Here is a 20,016-nt window from a genome sequence, read left to right on the forward strand (position 1 = left end):
CTAAAGAGTAGTTCAAATATTGAATAAAAAATACTTTATTTTTATTTTTTACATTTATAATAAATTGTGCATATATTCTAAGAGATTTTTCCATAAAATTATTATAATATAGAGAAAAAGCATTATACATATCAAGTATATAGCTATACAGTATGTGGAAACAGAAAAAAAACCTGATGAGTCCACTTTGCACACAGATGTAGCTGAGCATATGTTAGTTTTGTAATCTAAAAAATGTTACTTTGTGCATAAGGTGACATAGTTTTGATTAGACAGGCCCAATCACAAGCATTCTGGCTTCTAAGTTCTTCAAATATTTATTTGAGTTACATTTAATGTTCTACAAATCAGCCTTTGCTTGAAGAACAGATTTTTTTTTTCTGTTCCCAAATCCACCCCCAGTAGATCAGTTCTAAGACGTCACCACACCTTCCAATTGAAAACTGAATACAAACAAGAGCAATATGACAAATACCGTTTAGCCAAGACCCCTTCATAACTTTGATAATTAAAATAAACTTTAGGAATGCTGATGAACAATTAATACTGTGTTTCCCCTAAAATAAGACCCTGTTTTATATTTTTTGAACCCTGAAATAAGCGCTTGGGTTTATTGCCATGTGCTCAAAAGCCCAATTCGGCTTATTATCAAGGGATGTCTTATTTTGGGGGAAACAGGGTAGGGCTAGGGAACATTGAATAAATAAGCATTCACGTTGGTATTTACAATAGCTTTTTTTGCAACAGTGCAACTGCTAAATTATTTATGCAAATCATCATAGTACATCCATTCTCATTTGTTGCTTTTAACTAAATAAAAATGACCACAATCTCTGACTTCCTTCCCCCTTCCCATATCTTTTCTGTCTTCTTGAATATATTCCTTAGCCTAAGGCAGCTTATAAAAAGCTTGCCTTGGTGAAATGGTATATTTGATTTTTTTTAATATATGAAAATAACTGCTGGGTTCAGTTAATTACAAGTTCAGCATTGCTGAAATGGTAATAGGCCAGTCTGTTCCCCAGAATTAAAGCCACTGGATACTGAGTGTTAGAAAAGATTGGAAAGGTAATGAAATGTATTTTTAAAGCACCGACTTTAAGCTAAAATACAAGTTTTAACATTGTGAGAGAAAAAAAGATACGGGGATATTTCTACCAAGCTTAATTCGAGCTTTCTGAGAGGATTACAGAGGTTTTTTGAAATAGAAAGAAAGAATATATTAATAAGGACAGCAGCATATAAAAATCTGTTACCATATGCAGACATGACATTTTTTAAAAAAATATAAAATGTATGTGTGAATTGAAGCAGCCTGGTGCAGAAAAGTCATTAATACCAGAAACAGAATGCCATGACTGAGAAAGTCCCCCCACTTTCCCGCCATAATTCACTTGTACGTTAGTAGGAACTAAAATTAGTGACTGCATAATTTAATTACTGGATTAACCCATTTTCTGAATCTGCAGATTAGGTTGAATCATAAACAGTCAAATGAGCTGGGTTCATACATGATCAGCCACCAAAACACTAGCCAAGGTTAAAAATGAGCAAGTCCAATATGCTGTATAAATATAGCTGTTAAAATTCACTTATCTGGTTATGCATATTTATTTTTTACTGTAGCCGGTGTTTTATGATTCTTGATACTGACTAAAAACTGCTATGACTTTATTTTTATTTTGTTTACAGAGGTGGGATTATATGCACGCTGTGGAAGGCAATCTCTGATTTTCGAGAGAAGCACACTTGTCCCTGAGCACAGGCATTCTTCCATCTCAACACAAAACAGGATCTTTCCTGCAGGATTTTTTTCCCCAAGAGAAGCTGTTGCACTTTAATCCAGTATTTGTTTACTGTTGCTAAAGAACACTGCAGCTTTCTGGCTGCAACTATTCCTATTCTTCTTAAAAAATGGTCTCCAACATTAAATATTATTTTATCTTATATATTTTCAGGAATCTTCTCCTTTTCTAACATAATATTTAACAAAATTAGTCCTATCCAGACTACTAGCCACATTCACATAACATGGTTGACCAAGGGAATCCTGAGGTACTTAATTGAAACCCCTACACCAGTTGTGCATGATCACCAGCGACCTAGTGTAGAGCTTCAGTCACTGCATAGAGCAGGGGTGTCAAACTCACGGCCTCACGGCGTCATCACATGACAATCGGGACTTTTTCCCCCTTCGCTAAACTGGGCGTGGGTATGGCCAGCGCATGACGCATCCAGCCCAGGGGCTGGGAGTTTGACAGCCCTGGCATAGAGGGTCACCGAGGTAACATGCCCTGCTTGCTTCCTCCTCATATGAAAATCAAATTTTAAAAAATTAGCAAGGTGAGAGGTGAAAAGGAAAATGACAGAGTGACTAAAAAAGCTCTGATTTTGCAAGGCCTTTCTACAATTTTATCTCTGTATCAAAAATAGGGAAAGAGAGTTAGTGCTCTATTAATCTTTATCAAATCCATTTCCTTATCTGCCTACAATTGACTAGAACTTTAGCCCCCTACAATTCCCAAGAGTTAGTTGATTAGATTACAGTATTCACATAATACTTCAGTCTCCCTTCACAATCAGTTAAACATTCTGTATACAGGACTTTTGTAAGGTTGTATACAACTCTGTATTACTAAAACAAAATCAAATGTGAAAATTAACTTTACAGGTTAATGTTTATAACCAGGGCCTGTGTTAGGCATGGTGTTTCTGGGACCTTAGCTTAGTTGGAATAAGAGACATCTGTTCATTTATGAGAGGTTTTGGATGCAGTCCAAAGCATTCTTGAAGTGAAAGGTTCATGGTATTGCAGACAAAGACCCATGAGTATTGCCTTTTGAGGACTACATGTTTTGCTTAAGATCCTTGGACGTTTTTCTAAACTGAGATGGAAATCATAAGTGAAATGATAATGTAGAACATATTTGATAGTTTTTCCTTGTAGTATGCTGACCTTTACACCACTTGGTACTTAACAATCCTTTCTTAAATGTCACATTGTTTTATTTTTAGTAACTTAAATCCCAGTCTACGGTGTATTTGTGTCTTTTTTAGTGTTGTTTATGTATTATTGAACTGTACCAGTTACATATGCCTGAATTACATATAGTACTGTTAGCTTGTTTTAAAGCTATCCATTGTGATACACATTTAAGAAATAAAGAATTATACAAAATGTGGGCATATTTCTTGATTATTTTAAAACCAAATTACAGTTTTAAAAACGAAGGAAATTAAGATGATGGTAAAATGAATGAAAATAGAAATAGAAAGAATTACTATCTGGAGTTGCTGTAGTATACAATTACACAGCGATTATCAGGGATTGTATATAATACTCAAAACGGTTATTGATTGAAGACTACAACTACAAAGGTTGCTGGTGAGTTAACACAGAAACATTATTATGGTAAATATATATGGTGTGATAATATATTGATGGTGAATTTATTTATTTTTAATCTTTGCCCTGCTTCCTTTTTGGAGTGTACCCAAGTAATATGCCATTCAAGATCATACTCAATTCTGGGCCCTAACGATTGTATATACATGTTTGCACACCTGTGCAGCTGCAGTCTCCTCAGACTTTAGAGTTGTGTTTCTTTAACAGTGGTACAGGGTATCCATAAAGCCAGTGTTGGTGGTAGGATGAGATCTGGCCCAAAATCCTTACTTTATTTTTTTCCTTAGGATTCTACTTTCGGTCTGCTCCCATTTAATGTCTACATGAAAACCACTGGGGAATATCTATCAGTTCAAGTGTAGATATCGTAAGCATTTCAATGATATTTACATGTAATACATTCTCCATTATGAGCTATGAAGTGCCATCAAGGTGGTCTCCAGACTGGGATATGGCTAAGAAAGAACAGATCCCAAACAAGCAAAACAGTAGATGTAGGTTTTGAAGTCCTCTGGTTTTGCAGACTCTTCATGTTTAGCCCTGCAAACACTCCCACAAATAAAACTGGTGTGTAAAATAAAAATACTAAGAGGCATACTAACATTTGTTGGAAGAATTGATGCTAAAAAACGTTGGAAAAAATATTTAAACCGTAAAGAACCCTTTAAGCCCATAACAATGAACAGTTTAAGACTGACTGATCCATTTTAATCTGATAAGAACTGAAAGAACAGGAAGTCTATTTAAAATGAATCCTAATCGAAGTGCACTTCCTGGTGAAAATACTGTGCGTTATCTCTTCGACGTTGTTTCAATATCATTTACGATGCTTTCCTTCGGTTGGAAGCTGTAGTTGATTAACTTGCTACCACAACCGCCCCTATGGAATAAACGTTTTACCATTATCAGCGCGCGCTCGACCTCCCTTGACTTTGACACCAATTCATTCAAAAGTTCACTGCTCATCGTGTCTATCGAGTATTTTTTTTGTAGATTTCGGCCAACGGATTTCCAGTTTAATTAGCAGCTGCTCTTGGCTGAGACATTATATTTTGCACGCGGTTTTTTGCTCGAGCTTCTTTGCGGACGGTTTTATATATAGATATAGATATAGATATAAAACACACACATATATATGAGTTTTTATATATGAGTTTTTATATATGAGCTCTTATATATATATAAGAGCTCATATATAAAAATATGTATAAGATATATATAAGACATACATATATATAAGAAATATATAAAACCGTCCGCAAAGAAGCTCGAGCGAAAAACCGCGTGCAAAATATGTCTCCGCCAATGTATATATAACCGGCGATGACTTAAGACGCCACCAAGGGACGCTAAAATAAATAATAAAAATATAGGGAATGATATTAGTGAAGCCGCAGACTCGAGGAAAGCAGCCGAAAAACATATATGAAATCGACACTGGTCAGAAAAACATATATTAAGCAGACCTATCGTGTTCGGTTTCAGATGGAGAAACCTTTTTGTTTTTGACAGCAAATCTCCCAGCAGTTGCATAAAAGGAAACATTCTGCCATCGACGCTCCTCCACCTTTTACTGCATCTCGAGGCTAAGTCTGCAAACAGTCAGGGAATCGGCATTGCCTGGAAGCACGAAATGCTTATCCGGTGCTTTTTCCCGGGTTGCACGGTTGTCCTGAACCCCAAACTAACAAAAATATAGTTACTCCTGGAATTAAAAGACGGCTTGTCCGTTTGTCATTCGGCGGGCGGAAAGCTGAGTGCGTGGTTTAGCAGCCATCCCCAAAACTGCGAAGTCGGATATTTCCCCACAAGGAGCATCGGCACGTCGCTTTTCTGTCACCCTTGACATGGCCGCCAGAGGGCGCTTTGCAGGGCGAACAAACCCCCGGGAGCCAATCCTTACTTTGATCTCCCTCAGCCGGGCAAAGGCAGCCTGCCGTGACGCGCGCGCGCGCGCTTGCTTTCTCCGTCTCACCTGCCCGGGCCACGTTCCGTCCTTCCCTCCCTCCCCGGGGGTGGGGCAGAGAGGCGCTGTTGGGGCGGGGCGGCCGAGAGTTCTCCGAGGCGAGATGGCGGAGTCGGCAACCCCCGCCGCCGCCGCTGCTGCTGCTGCCGCCGCCGTCCACCAACGGAGCGAAGCTCCTTCTGCCGCCGAAGCAGGTGCGTCCACCCATCTCCCGCTCCCTTCTCCCCTTTCCCGAACCGGTGGCCCCGGGAAGAAGCGCACCTGGGAATTCCAAGCTCTCTCTCTCTCTCTCCCTTCCCTTTCCGGAGACCGGTTCGTCCGGGACCGTATCCGGATGTTATGGAGAAGGCGGAGGGCGCCGATACTTGTAAACACCAGGTGCGCTCCGAGCTGGTGGCGCGCCAGTCATTCAGCAGGGAGAACGCAGCGGCGCCTTGTTGTGTTATATATGTGATATATGTTATGTTATATATATATGTTATATATGGGAAGGAGAACTGGCCCTCCGTTGAATGGTGATGGTGATGATGGTTCGTGGTTTGCAACTTTATTGTTAACTCGAACTGCGATGCTGCTTCGGATGTCATCATCGGGAATAATAAAAAAAAATAATAATCCCCAGACTAAAGGAAAGTGTGAATCTCCAAAGGGAATTAATGGCTTCGCGAATGAAGGCAAATATACCTGGATAATGTTGCCAGGATCCGATCTAGGTCGATCCCAGTTGACCGACCCAGATTGGATTCTGAATTAAATGGCTTGTGTGACAGAAGCCCTGGAATAAGGGTTGTTGGTTCCGTCTGATGTCTCGTTTCCCCCCCCCCAAGGTATCTTATGCCTTTACGAATTAATTCAGTAAACTGTATGTAGTCTTCTGTTACAGAGATGCCAGGACAGGGAACTCAAACCTGTCGAAAATGCTTCTGTACTACCTTGTCTTGTGCCTCTTAAAGGAAGGCCTACAGAGGAACTATCAAATCCAGTGGGGATTCCTTCTGTTTATTGTACTGCTCAAAGATGTTGGATCAGATCCCCATATTTCCCTGGAATCTTAATATTTATTTTGGTCGAATCTTTATTTCAATGAAATGTTAAAAGAGTGGAATTCCCTGTTATTGATTCTTGAAAAAGGGGGACAAATTGTGTAAACAAAGGCAGAAAAGGCTGTTTCACCTGAAATTTGCCATTTCTGTTCAAAAGCAGGCTTGCATTCAGCTTTGTAGGAGGAAGGTAAGCAGACACCTGTCATTTGCATTGAATTGACCGTAGTTCCCCAAAAAGGAATATGGTATATATGCTTGTGACTCAGTCCTGTAGGTGGAGCAGTGGCTTTATCCTGCCATGTTGTAATGCTCAAGATGACTTGGCATGGATAATAAAACGTAATGTCTCCCTGGTGCAATTTATATTTCAATATCATCACCTGATCTTTTAAAAGGAATTGTGGCTTGAGGTTGGTTCATCCTTACTGTCACATGGATTAATTTCCGCATACGAGCAAATCAGCTTTATAATTCTTCCCATAGAAACCATCTTTATCACAGAAGATGTCACCACTCCACAACTGGCTGTTCACAACTGACTTTAGGCTCCCATCTTGAAATAGACAGGACCGCCATATCTGGGGTACAAACATTCAGATTAGCACTTTTTGTATTCTTTACTGCCTTCTAGTGTCTGACTGCTGTTTTTGCAGCCAAGATATGAAAACCTTACCTGTAAACCTATTTACTTTGTTTATTTTTCTTGTTCTATTTAATGTGGCACCATTCAGACATTCTAGTTACAAGCAGCCTTAACTGAGAGAAACAACTTTGTAGCGAGCCTGCTGAAGACTACATATTCATTTGCCCCCTCACATCTTCCTTGAGGGCTTCTCAGTGAATTTGAATACTCTGGAGAAACATGAGAATAAACTGGAGATGGTTTTCATTTTAATTAATGAACTGGGTGTTTGCAGACTTCATTCTCATCTCTAGCTTTACAAGAAAATAAGTCACTGATATTTTTACTGAGACAAAAGTTCAGGTTTTGAAAATTTGGAATATAAAACCCAATCAGACTGCCTCATGTCAGACCTTCCATTTGCAGTTCATCCTTACCCCATAGATTTGTGGCTCAGCAGTGATTTACAGCACTTTCTGCTTTTGGTAACTTTGCATTTAATTTTTAAAATATTTATACAGCGCCCTAGTTTAAGTCATCATCACTAGGATCCTGTGCTCATTTTTCTTGCAAGGTTTGTTTTAACTTGGTTGGTAGTCCTTGGAGAGTGTAAGATTTTAGCACAGCAGTTTCTATAGAGCGTGGTTAACCAGATTTGAAAGCTTTCTGCTAAAAGGCAGGTATGTGTTTTGCATTCAAACTGCGTGTATGGAAATATATGCTTGGATAATTCGCTTGGAATGACTCATAGCAATAAATTTGGACTTGTATCCAAAAATACAGTTATCAAAGCTGTGCATACTGTGTGTGATTAATGATTGGACATTTTAATTTGTGCTAGCTTTCAGAACAGAAATAGCCAATTCCATGTTCACTGTGTTCTCGTTTTAAGTGTGACTAGCATTACAGATGGTTTGGGCATCTTTGTATTTCCGTGTTTACTCCTATTCATGCCATAATTATATTGGTGAAATCAAATATTGAAGTAAGCCTTGCCTTTGTCATTCACTATTTTGTTTGTGTGCTGTTCCATGCTTTGGGAGGATTTTTAATTTTGGCATACAGAAATTGTATTATCATTAAATAAAACACAGTCGTTTTCTTGAAACAATTTCCAGAGAGGTTGAAAATAAAGTTTTGAATAAGAATGTTTAGGAGAGGGAAGGTAATATAACGCAAATAAAAATCAATACATCTAAGAAAGCTCTTCTCACCCAATCAGGTAAATAATTATAACTATTAATTTGCCCTTTCTGTTCATCACATACATTAGTCAAACTTTTTTTTTTAATGAGAAAGAGAAATCTTGCCACTGCTGTGATTCATTTAGTGTCAAACGATGCTGCTAGTATAAATACGATACAAAATGTAGAAGCGATAAAACCCTTACACAGAAAGATTTCAACTCACTTTTGGATAGGAGGCGAATGATATAGAAAAGTGAAAGGACTGTAATGGCTTGAGACAATGGGATGTCATATGGCTTTGGTGAAAAGTCTGATCGTTGGGATCAAAGAAAGACTTTCAGAAAAGGGTTTTGCTCAAGATTTGTGTAGACTAGGGTCAGGAATCAAGTTACATAGTGAGACAGCCTAATAATGTTATAAGCACTTCAGAAGGAATAGAAATGGAACTAGGGCATTAAGATAAGATTCACACTTCCTTTCTTTTTAAAATCCTTAATGTGGAAAGAATGAGAGGTTAATTCTGCCAGATACAAGTATGCATTAATAATCTGCTGTTATGCAGAGTGAAATACCCTGTGATTCCTAACAGTGCATAGCATTAAGCTGATAAATAGCTTGTTTTTCTGCGTTTTTAGTGCTTTTCTTCAGAAGCAGATGAATCTGAAAGCCAGTATTAGGGGAGGCAATTCTGTAAGCATTTAAATTTTGGGATTCGAAATAATTTAATCTGTGTATCAACGTATTTGATCCATCCAAAGTGGATTCAGTTAAACTTGTATCTAGAATAGCTGACTTCTCAGCCCTGGTTATCCTTTTCAAAATTAATGTCCATCTGCATCACTGGGCTTTGTAAGAACCGAAGACTCTGGCCGTACTTTGCTATGTAAAATATGGTGGCTGGGAATCTGGGAATATTGAGAAGCTAAACTCTAGAAGGCTGTCTGGACAATGGGTTGTCAGCATGTCCAGCCACCCATTATCCACTGCAGAATACAATATCCTACAGAAACGCCTCAACTACAACATAGATGATGCTAATCAGAATTCTTAGCAGCCTTAGAGGCAGCAATTAAGGCTTGACACAGAGACCCAAGGAAACATGAGGTAGACATCACTCCTCATAGCAGAAGAACACAAAATCAGAACCAACTCATAGCAGAGAACAGAACAGCTCTCAAAAACCTAAAGCATCATCATCATCCCAAAAGACAAAGCTGAACCATATTTATTATGGACAGATCACAAATGTATCTAAAAAAACCCAAATAATTATTGGAAGACAAACCTACATCCCACCCAGTAAGCACCAACCCAATAGGCAAACCAAACAACTTGATAAAAAGAATCCTTAACAACCTAACCAAGAAAGATCAAATCACAAAAGGAGGACGGTGATAGATAAAAAGCAGTGGATCCATTCCCCACGCTTCTATGACACCCCAAAGTACACAATCCTGACATACCTCTTTGTCCCATTGTATTGTTACCAGCAACCCCAATGTATAACACAGTTAAAAAATTTAGGGAAAAAAAGTTTGGTCATTTTAGAGAGGGAGCAAATATTCTATCAATTCTCAAGTACAGTTCCTCCAGAAAAATCAAAGACCTAATAATAGAAAGGATTGTGGTTTCATTCAATGTCACAGCACTTTTTAGATCTAAAAGCCAGAATTAGCAAAAGAGCCCATGGCAGCAGTACTTAAAAACTCACCCGAATCTAAGCAAATACACTAAGATCTAAATACCCATAATCATGGACCTCATCAGTTTCTGCCTTACTACCTACTTTCAGGTTGATATACAAATATACGACCAAATCAGAGGAGCAACCCATGGGATTACCACTCTCAGGATTCATAGCAGAGACTGTAGTGCAGTTTTTTTTTAAAAAAATAACACCTATACCACTCCCATATATATAACCCAAAGTATAGATCTGATATGCAGACCACACCTTTGTCATAATAAAAGAGGAACAACTAGAGAAGACACATGAAACAATCAACAACATCTTCAAAGGAACAAAATTCACATTGAAAGAAGAAAATAATAACACATCATTCTTCCTGGATATCTTCATTAGCAGACAAAATGATGAGAAGTTTAGAAAGATATATCTATTCAAAAATGAACCACACTAACCAAGTACTCCTATACTCAAATAACAACTCAAATTCCCACAAGAGCTGCGTAAGAACATTATTCAGATGAGGACAAATGCATTGCAGCAACACACAACACCAGAAAAAAAAAATATACAACATATTTCAACTAAATGGTTATCCATGCAACTTTATCCAAAAGTGCCTGATCACTCAACCTACTGCAGCAAAACCAACACAAACAATGATAAAGATAACACTGTCATACATCAAAAACATCTCAGAAACAATCAACAGATTATTATAACCAGCAACACCATGGCATACAAACCAATTCAACCTGTCCAAAGTATTTTAAGTAAACCAAAAGGCCCAGCAGCCCAGGAAGAAAAAACAGGACACACAACATACAGCGTTAGGACTGCTGCAGCCATTATATAAGAAAGATAAACAGAAGAGTAGCAGAATACATCAGAAGCGTGTCGGTAGACACAATGAAAATTCCTTAATTTCACATGGACGGACTTAATCATAGTTTCAATCAGCAAACTGTAAAGCATCCTAGTCCAAGCTAAATCCAAAAATGTTGGAAGTTCTTGGCACTCAGACAAATCAACCAATATGTACACACCATTCAAAAAAGACAATAAAAAAAGCTAAAAAAGAAACAAAAAGACAGAATACTTCCTCTCCAATCAATCAATACTTAGATAAATAGGAATTAACTCCAGGATTAACAGCAGCCAACAAGCAGCAATCAATACCCCAATCAAGGAACTACATCAGACAAATAATCAAGCAGAAAACAATTGCCTAAAGAAGGAAGTACCAAAGTGAAAACAACATCCCCATCAACATTGACAGGGCAAGCTACTGTACAAAAATAGGAGGTAAACCCTACTCCCTTCTAGCACTGAAATTATTAGCTAGTTGGCTAATGAAATGCCTGCAAGTAAACATCCACACTCACAAAGAGCACCAAGGACATTTGTTCATGGCAACATCGGTTTTAACAAGCTTCCACTTGTGGATATTCCCACAAGAGGGGAAAGGGAATATTATCTATTATCCATTCTTCTTGAAGTTTCTTTTGTCTTCCAAAAATGTTGGCAAAATAGTATTAGCAATATTGCAGAAAACATTTAAGAAATTTAAACAGGAAGACAGATGGGATGTTAGGGAAAGTTCAGAACAATAAGATGGTTTGACTGTTTTGAACGTTGTTGGGATTTCTTTGCTGGACGCCTTTAAACAGAAACTCATCAGCCATAGGAAATTTTAATTTCTATGTTGTGCAGCAAGTTGCATTCAGAAGCTTAAATATGTTGTTTCATATTTGATGAAAGTAAAAATTGCATCTTAACATATGGCTCTGCTTTGATTTAATTTCATGCCTGTCATTAACATGGTGGCTAATGCATTTAAATTCTTATAATGATATGCAGAATAGTAAAATCTATTTCTTTGTAATTCTGCAGTAAAAGCAGCTTAGCAGTTTGGTTTTTGATTTGATTAAGCTTCTCTTGATCCCAGCTTACATGTCTTTTGTTAATGGAACATTTTGAGAAAAAGCAAATACAACCATGTTAAACAAACTAGCCAGTGAATGCTGGTACCCCTTCTAAAGGAGGAGAGGAACATTCCAACTAAGAGAGTGGAAGTCAGATGGATTTCGCTAAACCTGGTGAGCGCATTTGGAATTTTGAAACATGCTGTTGAATGCCTTTCAAAATAGCTGTAATCTTGATTTTGACTAGGGGGGATATGACTATGAATTAGAAATCAGCTATTTTCCCCAAAAGCTGCCTGTTATTCTCTCCAGCCCTTATTTCTTGATGCTATTCTTGTTTACTTTTTTGTTTATTTGTTTTCTGGGCATGCTTCCTAAGCCAGGATTGGGCTCTAATAATTTATCATTTTTATTTTCAAAGAATTGTAATGAGGCCTATTTTGATGCCTAAGTCATTCTTGGAAATAAAAACCTTGCTGAAGGCTGGTACTTTGCTTTATTATTATATTATTATATATTGTATAAAGTTGTATACAGTCAGGTGCAGTGAAGAAACTGTAGGTTAGATACGGACTCCTAAATTATGCAGTGGTTCCCACAACAGTCTGATTTGCAGTTTTTAATCTTAAAAATTGTGGTTTTGCTGTGATATTACAGTATGTGTTTGAGCCAGAGTGAGAACATTCATGTTATTGATACACTGATGTCACAAACACCTCTCCAGTTCCTAGAGCACTTTTGTAATTACTTTGTAAACAGTTCTAGGTTTTTTATAAATAAAGTGAAGAGGTAATGAATGAACATTACAGGATGTCCTTTAGGTACAACTATTCATTCAGCAACTGTTTGAATTTACGATTGCACTAAACAAAAGGACTTATGACCAGTCCTGGAGGTTCCAACTATTCCAGTGTTCTTGGAGTCATGTGAACAAAATTTGGGCGCTTGGCAGTCAACTTGCACTTGAAAACGTTTGCAGCATCTTAAAATCACGTGGTTGCCATTGTTGACTTTCTCTACTGGTTTTCCCACATGCAAAGTCAATAGAGAGGCCAGCTGGGAAGTCACAAGTTGCTTGAGTAAGTATCCCCGTTTGCCTTTCTTTGTTCACACACAGAGCACCCTCTACACCCCTTTGCTTACTTGCCAGTGCCCTCTTTCTCTTGTCTCCCCGCCTTCACACACAGCCACGCACCCACCAACATCCTCTTTCCCCGGCCTCTCTGCTTGCACGCACATATCCTGCACCTTTTTTTCCCAGCCTCCCTGCACTCACATACACATATGCATGTACAGGTAGTCCTTACCACAGTTCATTTAGGGACTGTTCAACATTACAACAGCACTGAAAAAGTTGGCTGATGATCATTTTTCACAGTTACGGCCTTTGCAGTATCCCCGTGATCATGTGATCAAAATTCAGATGCTTGGCAATATTTATGACCGTTGCAGTGTCCCGAGGTTATGTGATCCCCTTTTGCTACCTGACAAGTAAAATCAACGGGGAAGCCAAATTCACTTAACAACCGGGTTACTAACTTATCAACTGCAGTGATTCACTTAACAACTGTGGCAAGAAAAGTCATAAAATGTGGATTAATAAAGAAGCAGCATGACAGGGAGTCTCAGGTAAGGAGTCTGGGAGTGCTGCAGAGGGATGGGGGGAGGCCCTTGGAGACTTGAAGCACATTGTGTGCAAGTTAGAGGGGACTGCCGCAGAGTGGAACGAGCTCTGGGAGGTTGCGTAAAATATAGGGTGCGTGCATGCATGTGTTGAAGTGCAGGGAGGATGGGGAAGGAAGGCATAGTGTATAAGTAGTCCTCGACTTACAACCACAATTGAGCCCAAAATTTCTGTTGATAAGCAAAACATTTGTTAAGTGAGTTTTGCCCCATTTTCCTGGTGATTACAATGACAATCAGGTCTGCCTGGACTGCTGTCGCTAAGTGATGTGATCACATGATGTCACGCTTTACGACTGCATTGCTTAATGATGTCAATCTCAGTCTCAATTGCCATTGTAAGTCAAGGACTATTTGTGTGATGTTTTATAGTTCATCTCAGATATGAACAATACTGATATAATTCCATAGCTGAGCTCACATTAGGCCAAGCTTTGCTTGACTGCTGTCATTAAGAATAAGTTGCTGTGTTAGTTACACTAAGTTTAGAAACAACTGTGTTAGGCCTTATAAACACTAACAACATTATAGCTGCATGGGTTGCAAAAATCTAGATCAGGGCTGTCAAACTCTCACCACATGCTGGCCATGCCTACACCCAGTTTAGCGAAGGGGAAAAAAGTCGAGATACATCATGTGATGCCACCGTGATGACATGAGTTTGAAACCCCTGATCTAGATGATCTCCATAAGGCAGTAATAGAGATCCAGAGCCCTAACTCTGCTAATATCTAACAGAGAACAAGCAACACCATTCAGAAATTTATCTGGAGTTTTGCAGTACACTAAGACAAATTAAATGGACCACATTATAGAATTTGAACCTGATTGTCAAGTAGATTATGGCAGAAGAAAGTGTCATTCATCCATTGGGAGGAACCTAGTATAACTTCTCTTTATGTTAGGAGGATCTGTTCTTCTGATTCACAGTTATAACTTTGGTGATGCAATTTTTGTAAAGCAATACTGAATTCTTAGAATATAATATCCAGTCATAAATGCACTGTTACGCTTGGAGAATAAATGCATCTTACCATTTTGGTTTATTTAAAATGAAGCAAGTGCAGTAAATATAAGAAGATAAGTTACCAATTTCTTCCTCCTGTTAATATAAATCATGCCTAAAACAGAGATTGATCTTTTTGTCTGAAGTTATAGGGAAATTAAATACAGGGTATTAAATATAGAATTAAATATAGGGTATTAAACACAGAAAATACAACTGCAATATGCTTCAGAATTAACCAGAATCTGGTTTTAGATTCAGTCATTGTGTTTGGGTGTTGGCACAATATTTCAGTAAGCACTGACGAAGCCACAAGATGGAGCAACTGGCAAACAAAATTCCATTAAAACAGGAGGAGAAAAGGTAGTTTCTGAGTAGAAGGCAAACCCTGGCAATGTATGCATCCATACTATTTTCTTGACAACAGTGTGGAAATGATTTGCTTTTGAAATGTTTTTTAAACTTCTTACTGTAGTCCACAACTCTGGTATTTCCTTTAGAATTTTACCCAGTTGCTCAGCAGGCCTGACTATACTTCGCACCTTCCAACCCAGATGATAATCAGCTAGCTGAAAAAGAAAGCTATTCCTGTAAATTATGAATGCCATTCTTCTTCTTTATGGGCTACAGAAATGGGTCTGGTTAGTTTTAGCTATATTTTTGTCTTAACAATAGACTCTCTCTCTCCTTCCCTCACTCTCTGTGTGGGTGCATAGAGATAAAGTTTTGGCATTTTAGCTCTAAAACATGGGTAGACTCAGTTTAGGCAATCCAAGGTAGGGATTGTGGGAACTGAACTGCAACTTGTCTGAAAGGCACCAGGTTGAAAAAGGTGTGGAACTGTCTGTTTATTGCAAGTCATGTTGAAAAATCAAATTAATATGGGGCAATGCATAAACAATTGTTTAACAACTTACTAATGGAAGGTTCAGTTAGTGTAGAACAGAAGTCTCCTACCTTAATAAAGTCTGGTATCTATTTTGTCTGTTTTGTATGTTAATGATAATTATTATCTTAAGGCTTAGTTCTAAAAAGAATATAGCAACAATGTAATTTCATATATATGGAATATTTGCAGTTTCTAGTAATGTTAAGAACAGAACAAATCACTACCGTTAACTCAAATAAGACGAATGGTACAAGATCACAGACAAAATATTTTTTTTTTGTCCTTCATTAATGAGAACATGCACACACATTGCTGTTTTATCTATAATCCTGTGCATATTATTTATTTTAAAACAATATTATAAAACTCAGGATTTAAAAGAAGATTTTAATTTTAAAAAACGCATACAGTATATATCATGGAATTTACATACAGAAAAAACCCAACCTGACAACATTTTTTTCCCTTTCAATTCAGGGCCACAAGCTTGAATATAGTACAGGGTAACAGGTTATAGCTGTGTCCTATTTTGAAAGGGATCTTTGTTATCTAAATAAAGTCTTCGGGCTTGTTTGTGATAACTTAAGGAGAACATGCTACTTTTAAAAATAGTAAAAAAGTTAAAGGCTTAAACTCTGGAGCAGCTTTTCAGTTGTATGCTGCTTTTTCTTCCTTCCTCCCTCCAATTAATACACTTAAATATGTATGTCCATACCACATGATTTAGGATGCCTCAATATTTCATGTTATTATTTTATTCCTACTCACTGCCAAAAAATAAAAAGGGAAAATCTGGGGAGGTATGATTGAGGTCAGTGCCAGAAGGAGTATCCATCAGAGCTTTAATCATCTCTTTGCTTTTGTCCTTCCCCCCCTTTTTTTAAAAAAATACCTCTCTATGAACTCTTGGTTTGATCCCCCACATGTGAAGCTTTTGTAAGATTTGTTCTTCATTTATTGCTTTTAATGTATAAATAGAAAGAAAAATAATCAAAATAGATAGATACGAAAAGAGAAATTAAAAACCCAAACATCAAGAAAAAAAGTCACAGAATGCAGATCATTACTCTCAGACAGCATGGCCATTAACCAGGCTGCTAATGAAAAACTTGGGTAACTTATTGAATGTTATGCAGCAGGTTAATAAGAGACAAGGAATGAAAGAATAACACCAAATCCAGGCCTTAATTCCCCAGAGGTGCATTCTGCCTTCAAGAAGTCATCCGTCTGCATCTAAGCCACTGAACCGTGATCATGCATCTCAATCCTTTCTTTATATAAAGAGGATTTATGGAAGGGAAAGCCTCAAGGGTCAGCACTAATATCTTGATCGCAGCAAGACTTTGCAATTGAACAATTCTATTATTCTGGCCAAGGGAGGTTGTGAAAGAAACATATACTGTATGTTGTGTCTGAGTCTAATGTGTGTGTGTGTGTGTGTGTGTGTGTGTGTGTGAGAGAGAGAGAGAGAGAGAGAGAGAGAGAGAGAGAGAATGAATGTATGTGTGTATGAAAAAGATGAAGACAAAGTTTTTTCAGAGGGCTTTGGGGGTCAAGGCCGTATGTTATATTTGGTTTTTATTTATCTCTGTATTTCTATATCTAATTTGTCTTCCTAGTATTTTTCCACAAGTGCTGGGTCTGCTTTTTTTTTTTTTGGATCAACTGAGTATTGATTCATTGGTTGCAATAGGCTTTGACCAACTAGCTTGTTGGCCGAGACTGACATTATGAAAGAGTGACTGGCCCCAAGTTATCCAGTGGGCTTTCTTGCCAAAAGCAGAACTAGAACCCAGAGTCTCCTGGTTTCTAGCCCCTGGTGCCTTAACCACTAGACCAATCTGCCTGTTGCTTTGTCTTTATGTTTCTATATTTTATTGCATTTTCTTACTTTTTGACCTGTTGAGTGTTTTGTGACTGTGGTGGGATACAAATTTGATTAATAAAATAGAGAGAGAAAGAGAGGGAGGCAGGGGAGAGAGAGAGGGAGAGGGAGAGGGAGAGGGAGTGGGTGATCCAGATTTGTGGATCTTTGTGGACAAATGAGAATTCTTTCCAGAATTCCTAGAAGTTTGGAACTTAATGGACATGAACCAAAGCTAGCTTTGTTGTGTGTGAGTTTGCATATGGATAGCCACTTCTATTTTTGAGATTTAAGCCACGTGGATTCTATGAATATTTCTTGATCTAGCCTAATCCCTTTGGATTTTGTCATTCCATCTGTCATAGTATTTTTGGTTATTGCATGCTTGCTGGAATGATGTTGGTAGGGGAAGGGAGAGTGAATTTATAATTTCCAGGTACTCTGAGAAGAAAATGTTTACTACGGACTTGCTTTCTGGTGGTATCACTGGTTATGCATCTGTTTACCCCATCTCTTTTTCTGCAGTGGGATCCTTTTCACTGTCAATTTAATTGTCATGTAGCTCAAGCATCATCCTACACCAGGCCAGAAAGATATGTCATGCATAGGTGACATATGCTAAATATGGATTATTCAGAATGCTCTTACATCTTTCTTGCCCAGTTTACACATGTAACTTAAAATAAGCAAGGATCATCAAAAACAGTCTTGTGCAAGAGGATTCAAGAATTTTAAAATATGAATTTAAGAAACATAAAAACATTTTATCAACCGAGCCTGATTTAAAATATCATTGTTAAACCATTTTTTTTCCTTCTTTTTGATCTTTAATTGCTATCGCTTTGAAATTCTACCCTGTACATTTTTAAATATTTTTTTTCAGTTGCATAGATTATAAAATAGAAATGTTCCTGATGTACTGAGAAACATTTTGTTTGTCTGGTGATAAAATTATTGCCAATGCCTTAGCCCTGGATATGGAAACGAAGTTGTTTTGTTAGGCTGCCACAATGGAGAAGATAAACCAGTCTGCTTGTTTGCTTGCCTGCATTATTTTTACAAAGAACCCAAGGAGGCAAACATCTCTAACACATCTTCCCCCTCCTCCTATTTTCCCCAGAACCTTGAGAGGTGGGTTGGGTTGGGCTGAGAGAGAGTAACTGGCCCAAACTTACCCAGCTGGTTGTACTTCTCTCAATGCAGTCAATCCAAAGTAAATAATTCCGTTTACTTAGCAAGGAGTCCTTGCATTTTCTTTTATTAAAAGTAGAAAGGTGAGTTACAGGTAGTCCTCGATTTACAACAGTTCATTTAATGACTGTTCAAAGTAAGAGTAACAGAGTTGGAAGGGACCTGGGAGGTCATCTAGTCCAACCCCCTGCTCACGCAGGAGACCTGTACTAGGGATTCAAACCGCCGAACTGCCAACCTTTCTGATTGACAAGCTCAGTGTCTTAGCCACTGAGCCACCTAGTCAGGCAGTTACAACAACACTAAAAAAAGTGACTTATGGCCATTTTTCACACTTACGACCTTTGCAGCATTCCCATGATCATGTGATCAAAATACAGATGCTTGGCAACTGGTCCATACGAATGACCGTTGCTGTGTCCCAAGATCACGTGATCATCTTTTGCAAACTTTTCAGTTCAATGGGGAACCCAGAGTCACTTAACAACAAAGTTACTAATTTATCAACTGTGGTGATTCACTTAAAAACTGTGGCAAGAAAGCTCGTAAAATGGGACAAAACTCACTTAACAAATGTCTCACTTAACAACAGAAATGTTGGGCTCAATTGTGGTCATAAGTCGAAGACTATCTGTACTTTGTTCCCTAGGATTAGCTCAAAAACTATTTTTGTACTTCTTTTATAAACCTTGGATATTGCATATCAGCCAAAAATCATAAGAGTTAATACTATTTAATGGGGCTTCAGGCTTCCTTTCACTTTTCACTAGTCACAGTCTCTTCAGAAAGCACCAGAGCACTATTAGATATCGTTCATAACTGTAGTGCATGCTAATTGCTCCCATCCCTGTAATCAGTTTGAGTTCACATGACATGCTGCATGATTTTTGGTTTGAATAAAGATCAGCTCAGCCATTATGGAGTCAATGCTCACGTCTGTTTGATTGTTTGTAACCTTCAATTGAAGTGTTACATCACAGTGCAACAATTTTTCAATCAATGTATCTCAAATGGGTTAACTTACAGACTGAGTCCAAAAGCAGGGATACATGACTCCTATGGGACTGAAATTTGGCAAACTTGTAGCCGCTTCAGTGCTGCCACACCACCGCAGTCACATAATCATCATTTCTAGCACTCCTTGCCAGCCTACAAGGAAAGTCAATGGGGAAGCTGGCAGGAAGTCAGAAATTGCTTCTGCTCCCACTGCTTCCCCTAAGCCCCTTGGTCATTCCCTTTCTCTATTTAGATAAGGAAATATCTGTGAAATGATGATTCAGTTGGTCATGGGTTATCTAATAAAGCTTTATTTTTGGCTTAGTATGATGTTCGGTCCGTCCAACAGTGTTTTCTTCATGCTACAGTTAAGCAAACCACAGGTCAGTGCTCCATGTGAACAAGGCTTAAGACAAGAATCTTTTTCATGGCAAAGTTATCCATGCATGCTTATTGGATGAATTAGATAAAATTTCTCCCAAATAGATATGTAAAGTGCCCCATAGTGGAAGAAGGCAGAGGAGTAACTGGGTGAGAAGGGGATGAGATAA

The 20,016-nt window shown here is 38.1% G+C and overlaps 2 protein-coding genes across 6 annotated transcripts in view; both read left to right on the forward strand.

Moving 5' to 3' along the window:
* Positions 1 to 3,178, forward strand: part of MAP3K5 (mitogen-activated protein kinase kinase kinase 5) — a 109,829-nt gene extending 106,651 nt beyond the window's left edge. The window contains exon 30 of the mRNA XM_070932686.1: positions 1,693 to 3,178. Within this exon, the coding sequence (XP_070788787.1) occupies positions 1,693 to 1,759 (67 nt within the window). The 3' untranslated portion in view covers positions 1,760 to 3,178. The remainder of the gene's footprint in view (positions 1 to 1,692) is intronic.
* A 2,284-nt stretch (positions 3,179 to 5,462) lies between these two features.
* MAP7 (microtubule associated protein 7) overlaps positions 5,463 to 20,016 on the forward strand; it is a 103,170-nt gene continuing 88,616 nt past the window's right edge. For all 5 annotated transcript variants that reach the window (XM_070932687.1, XM_070932689.1, XM_070932688.1 and 2 more), the window contains exon 1: positions 5,463 to 5,566. In XM_070932687.1, the coding sequence (XP_070788788.1) occupies positions 5,476 to 5,566 (91 nt within the window). In that variant the 5' untranslated portion in view covers positions 5,463 to 5,475. The remainder of the gene's footprint in view (positions 5,567 to 20,016) is intronic.

This window comes from Pituophis catenifer, unplaced genomic scaffold (genome assembly GCF_029215685.1).
Source record: "Pituophis catenifer annectens isolate HBS135680 unplaced genomic scaffold, rPitCat1.0.hap2 SCAF_1, whole genome shotgun sequence".
Lineage (NCBI taxonomy): Eukaryota > Metazoa > Chordata > Lepidosauria > Squamata > Colubridae > Pituophis > Pituophis catenifer.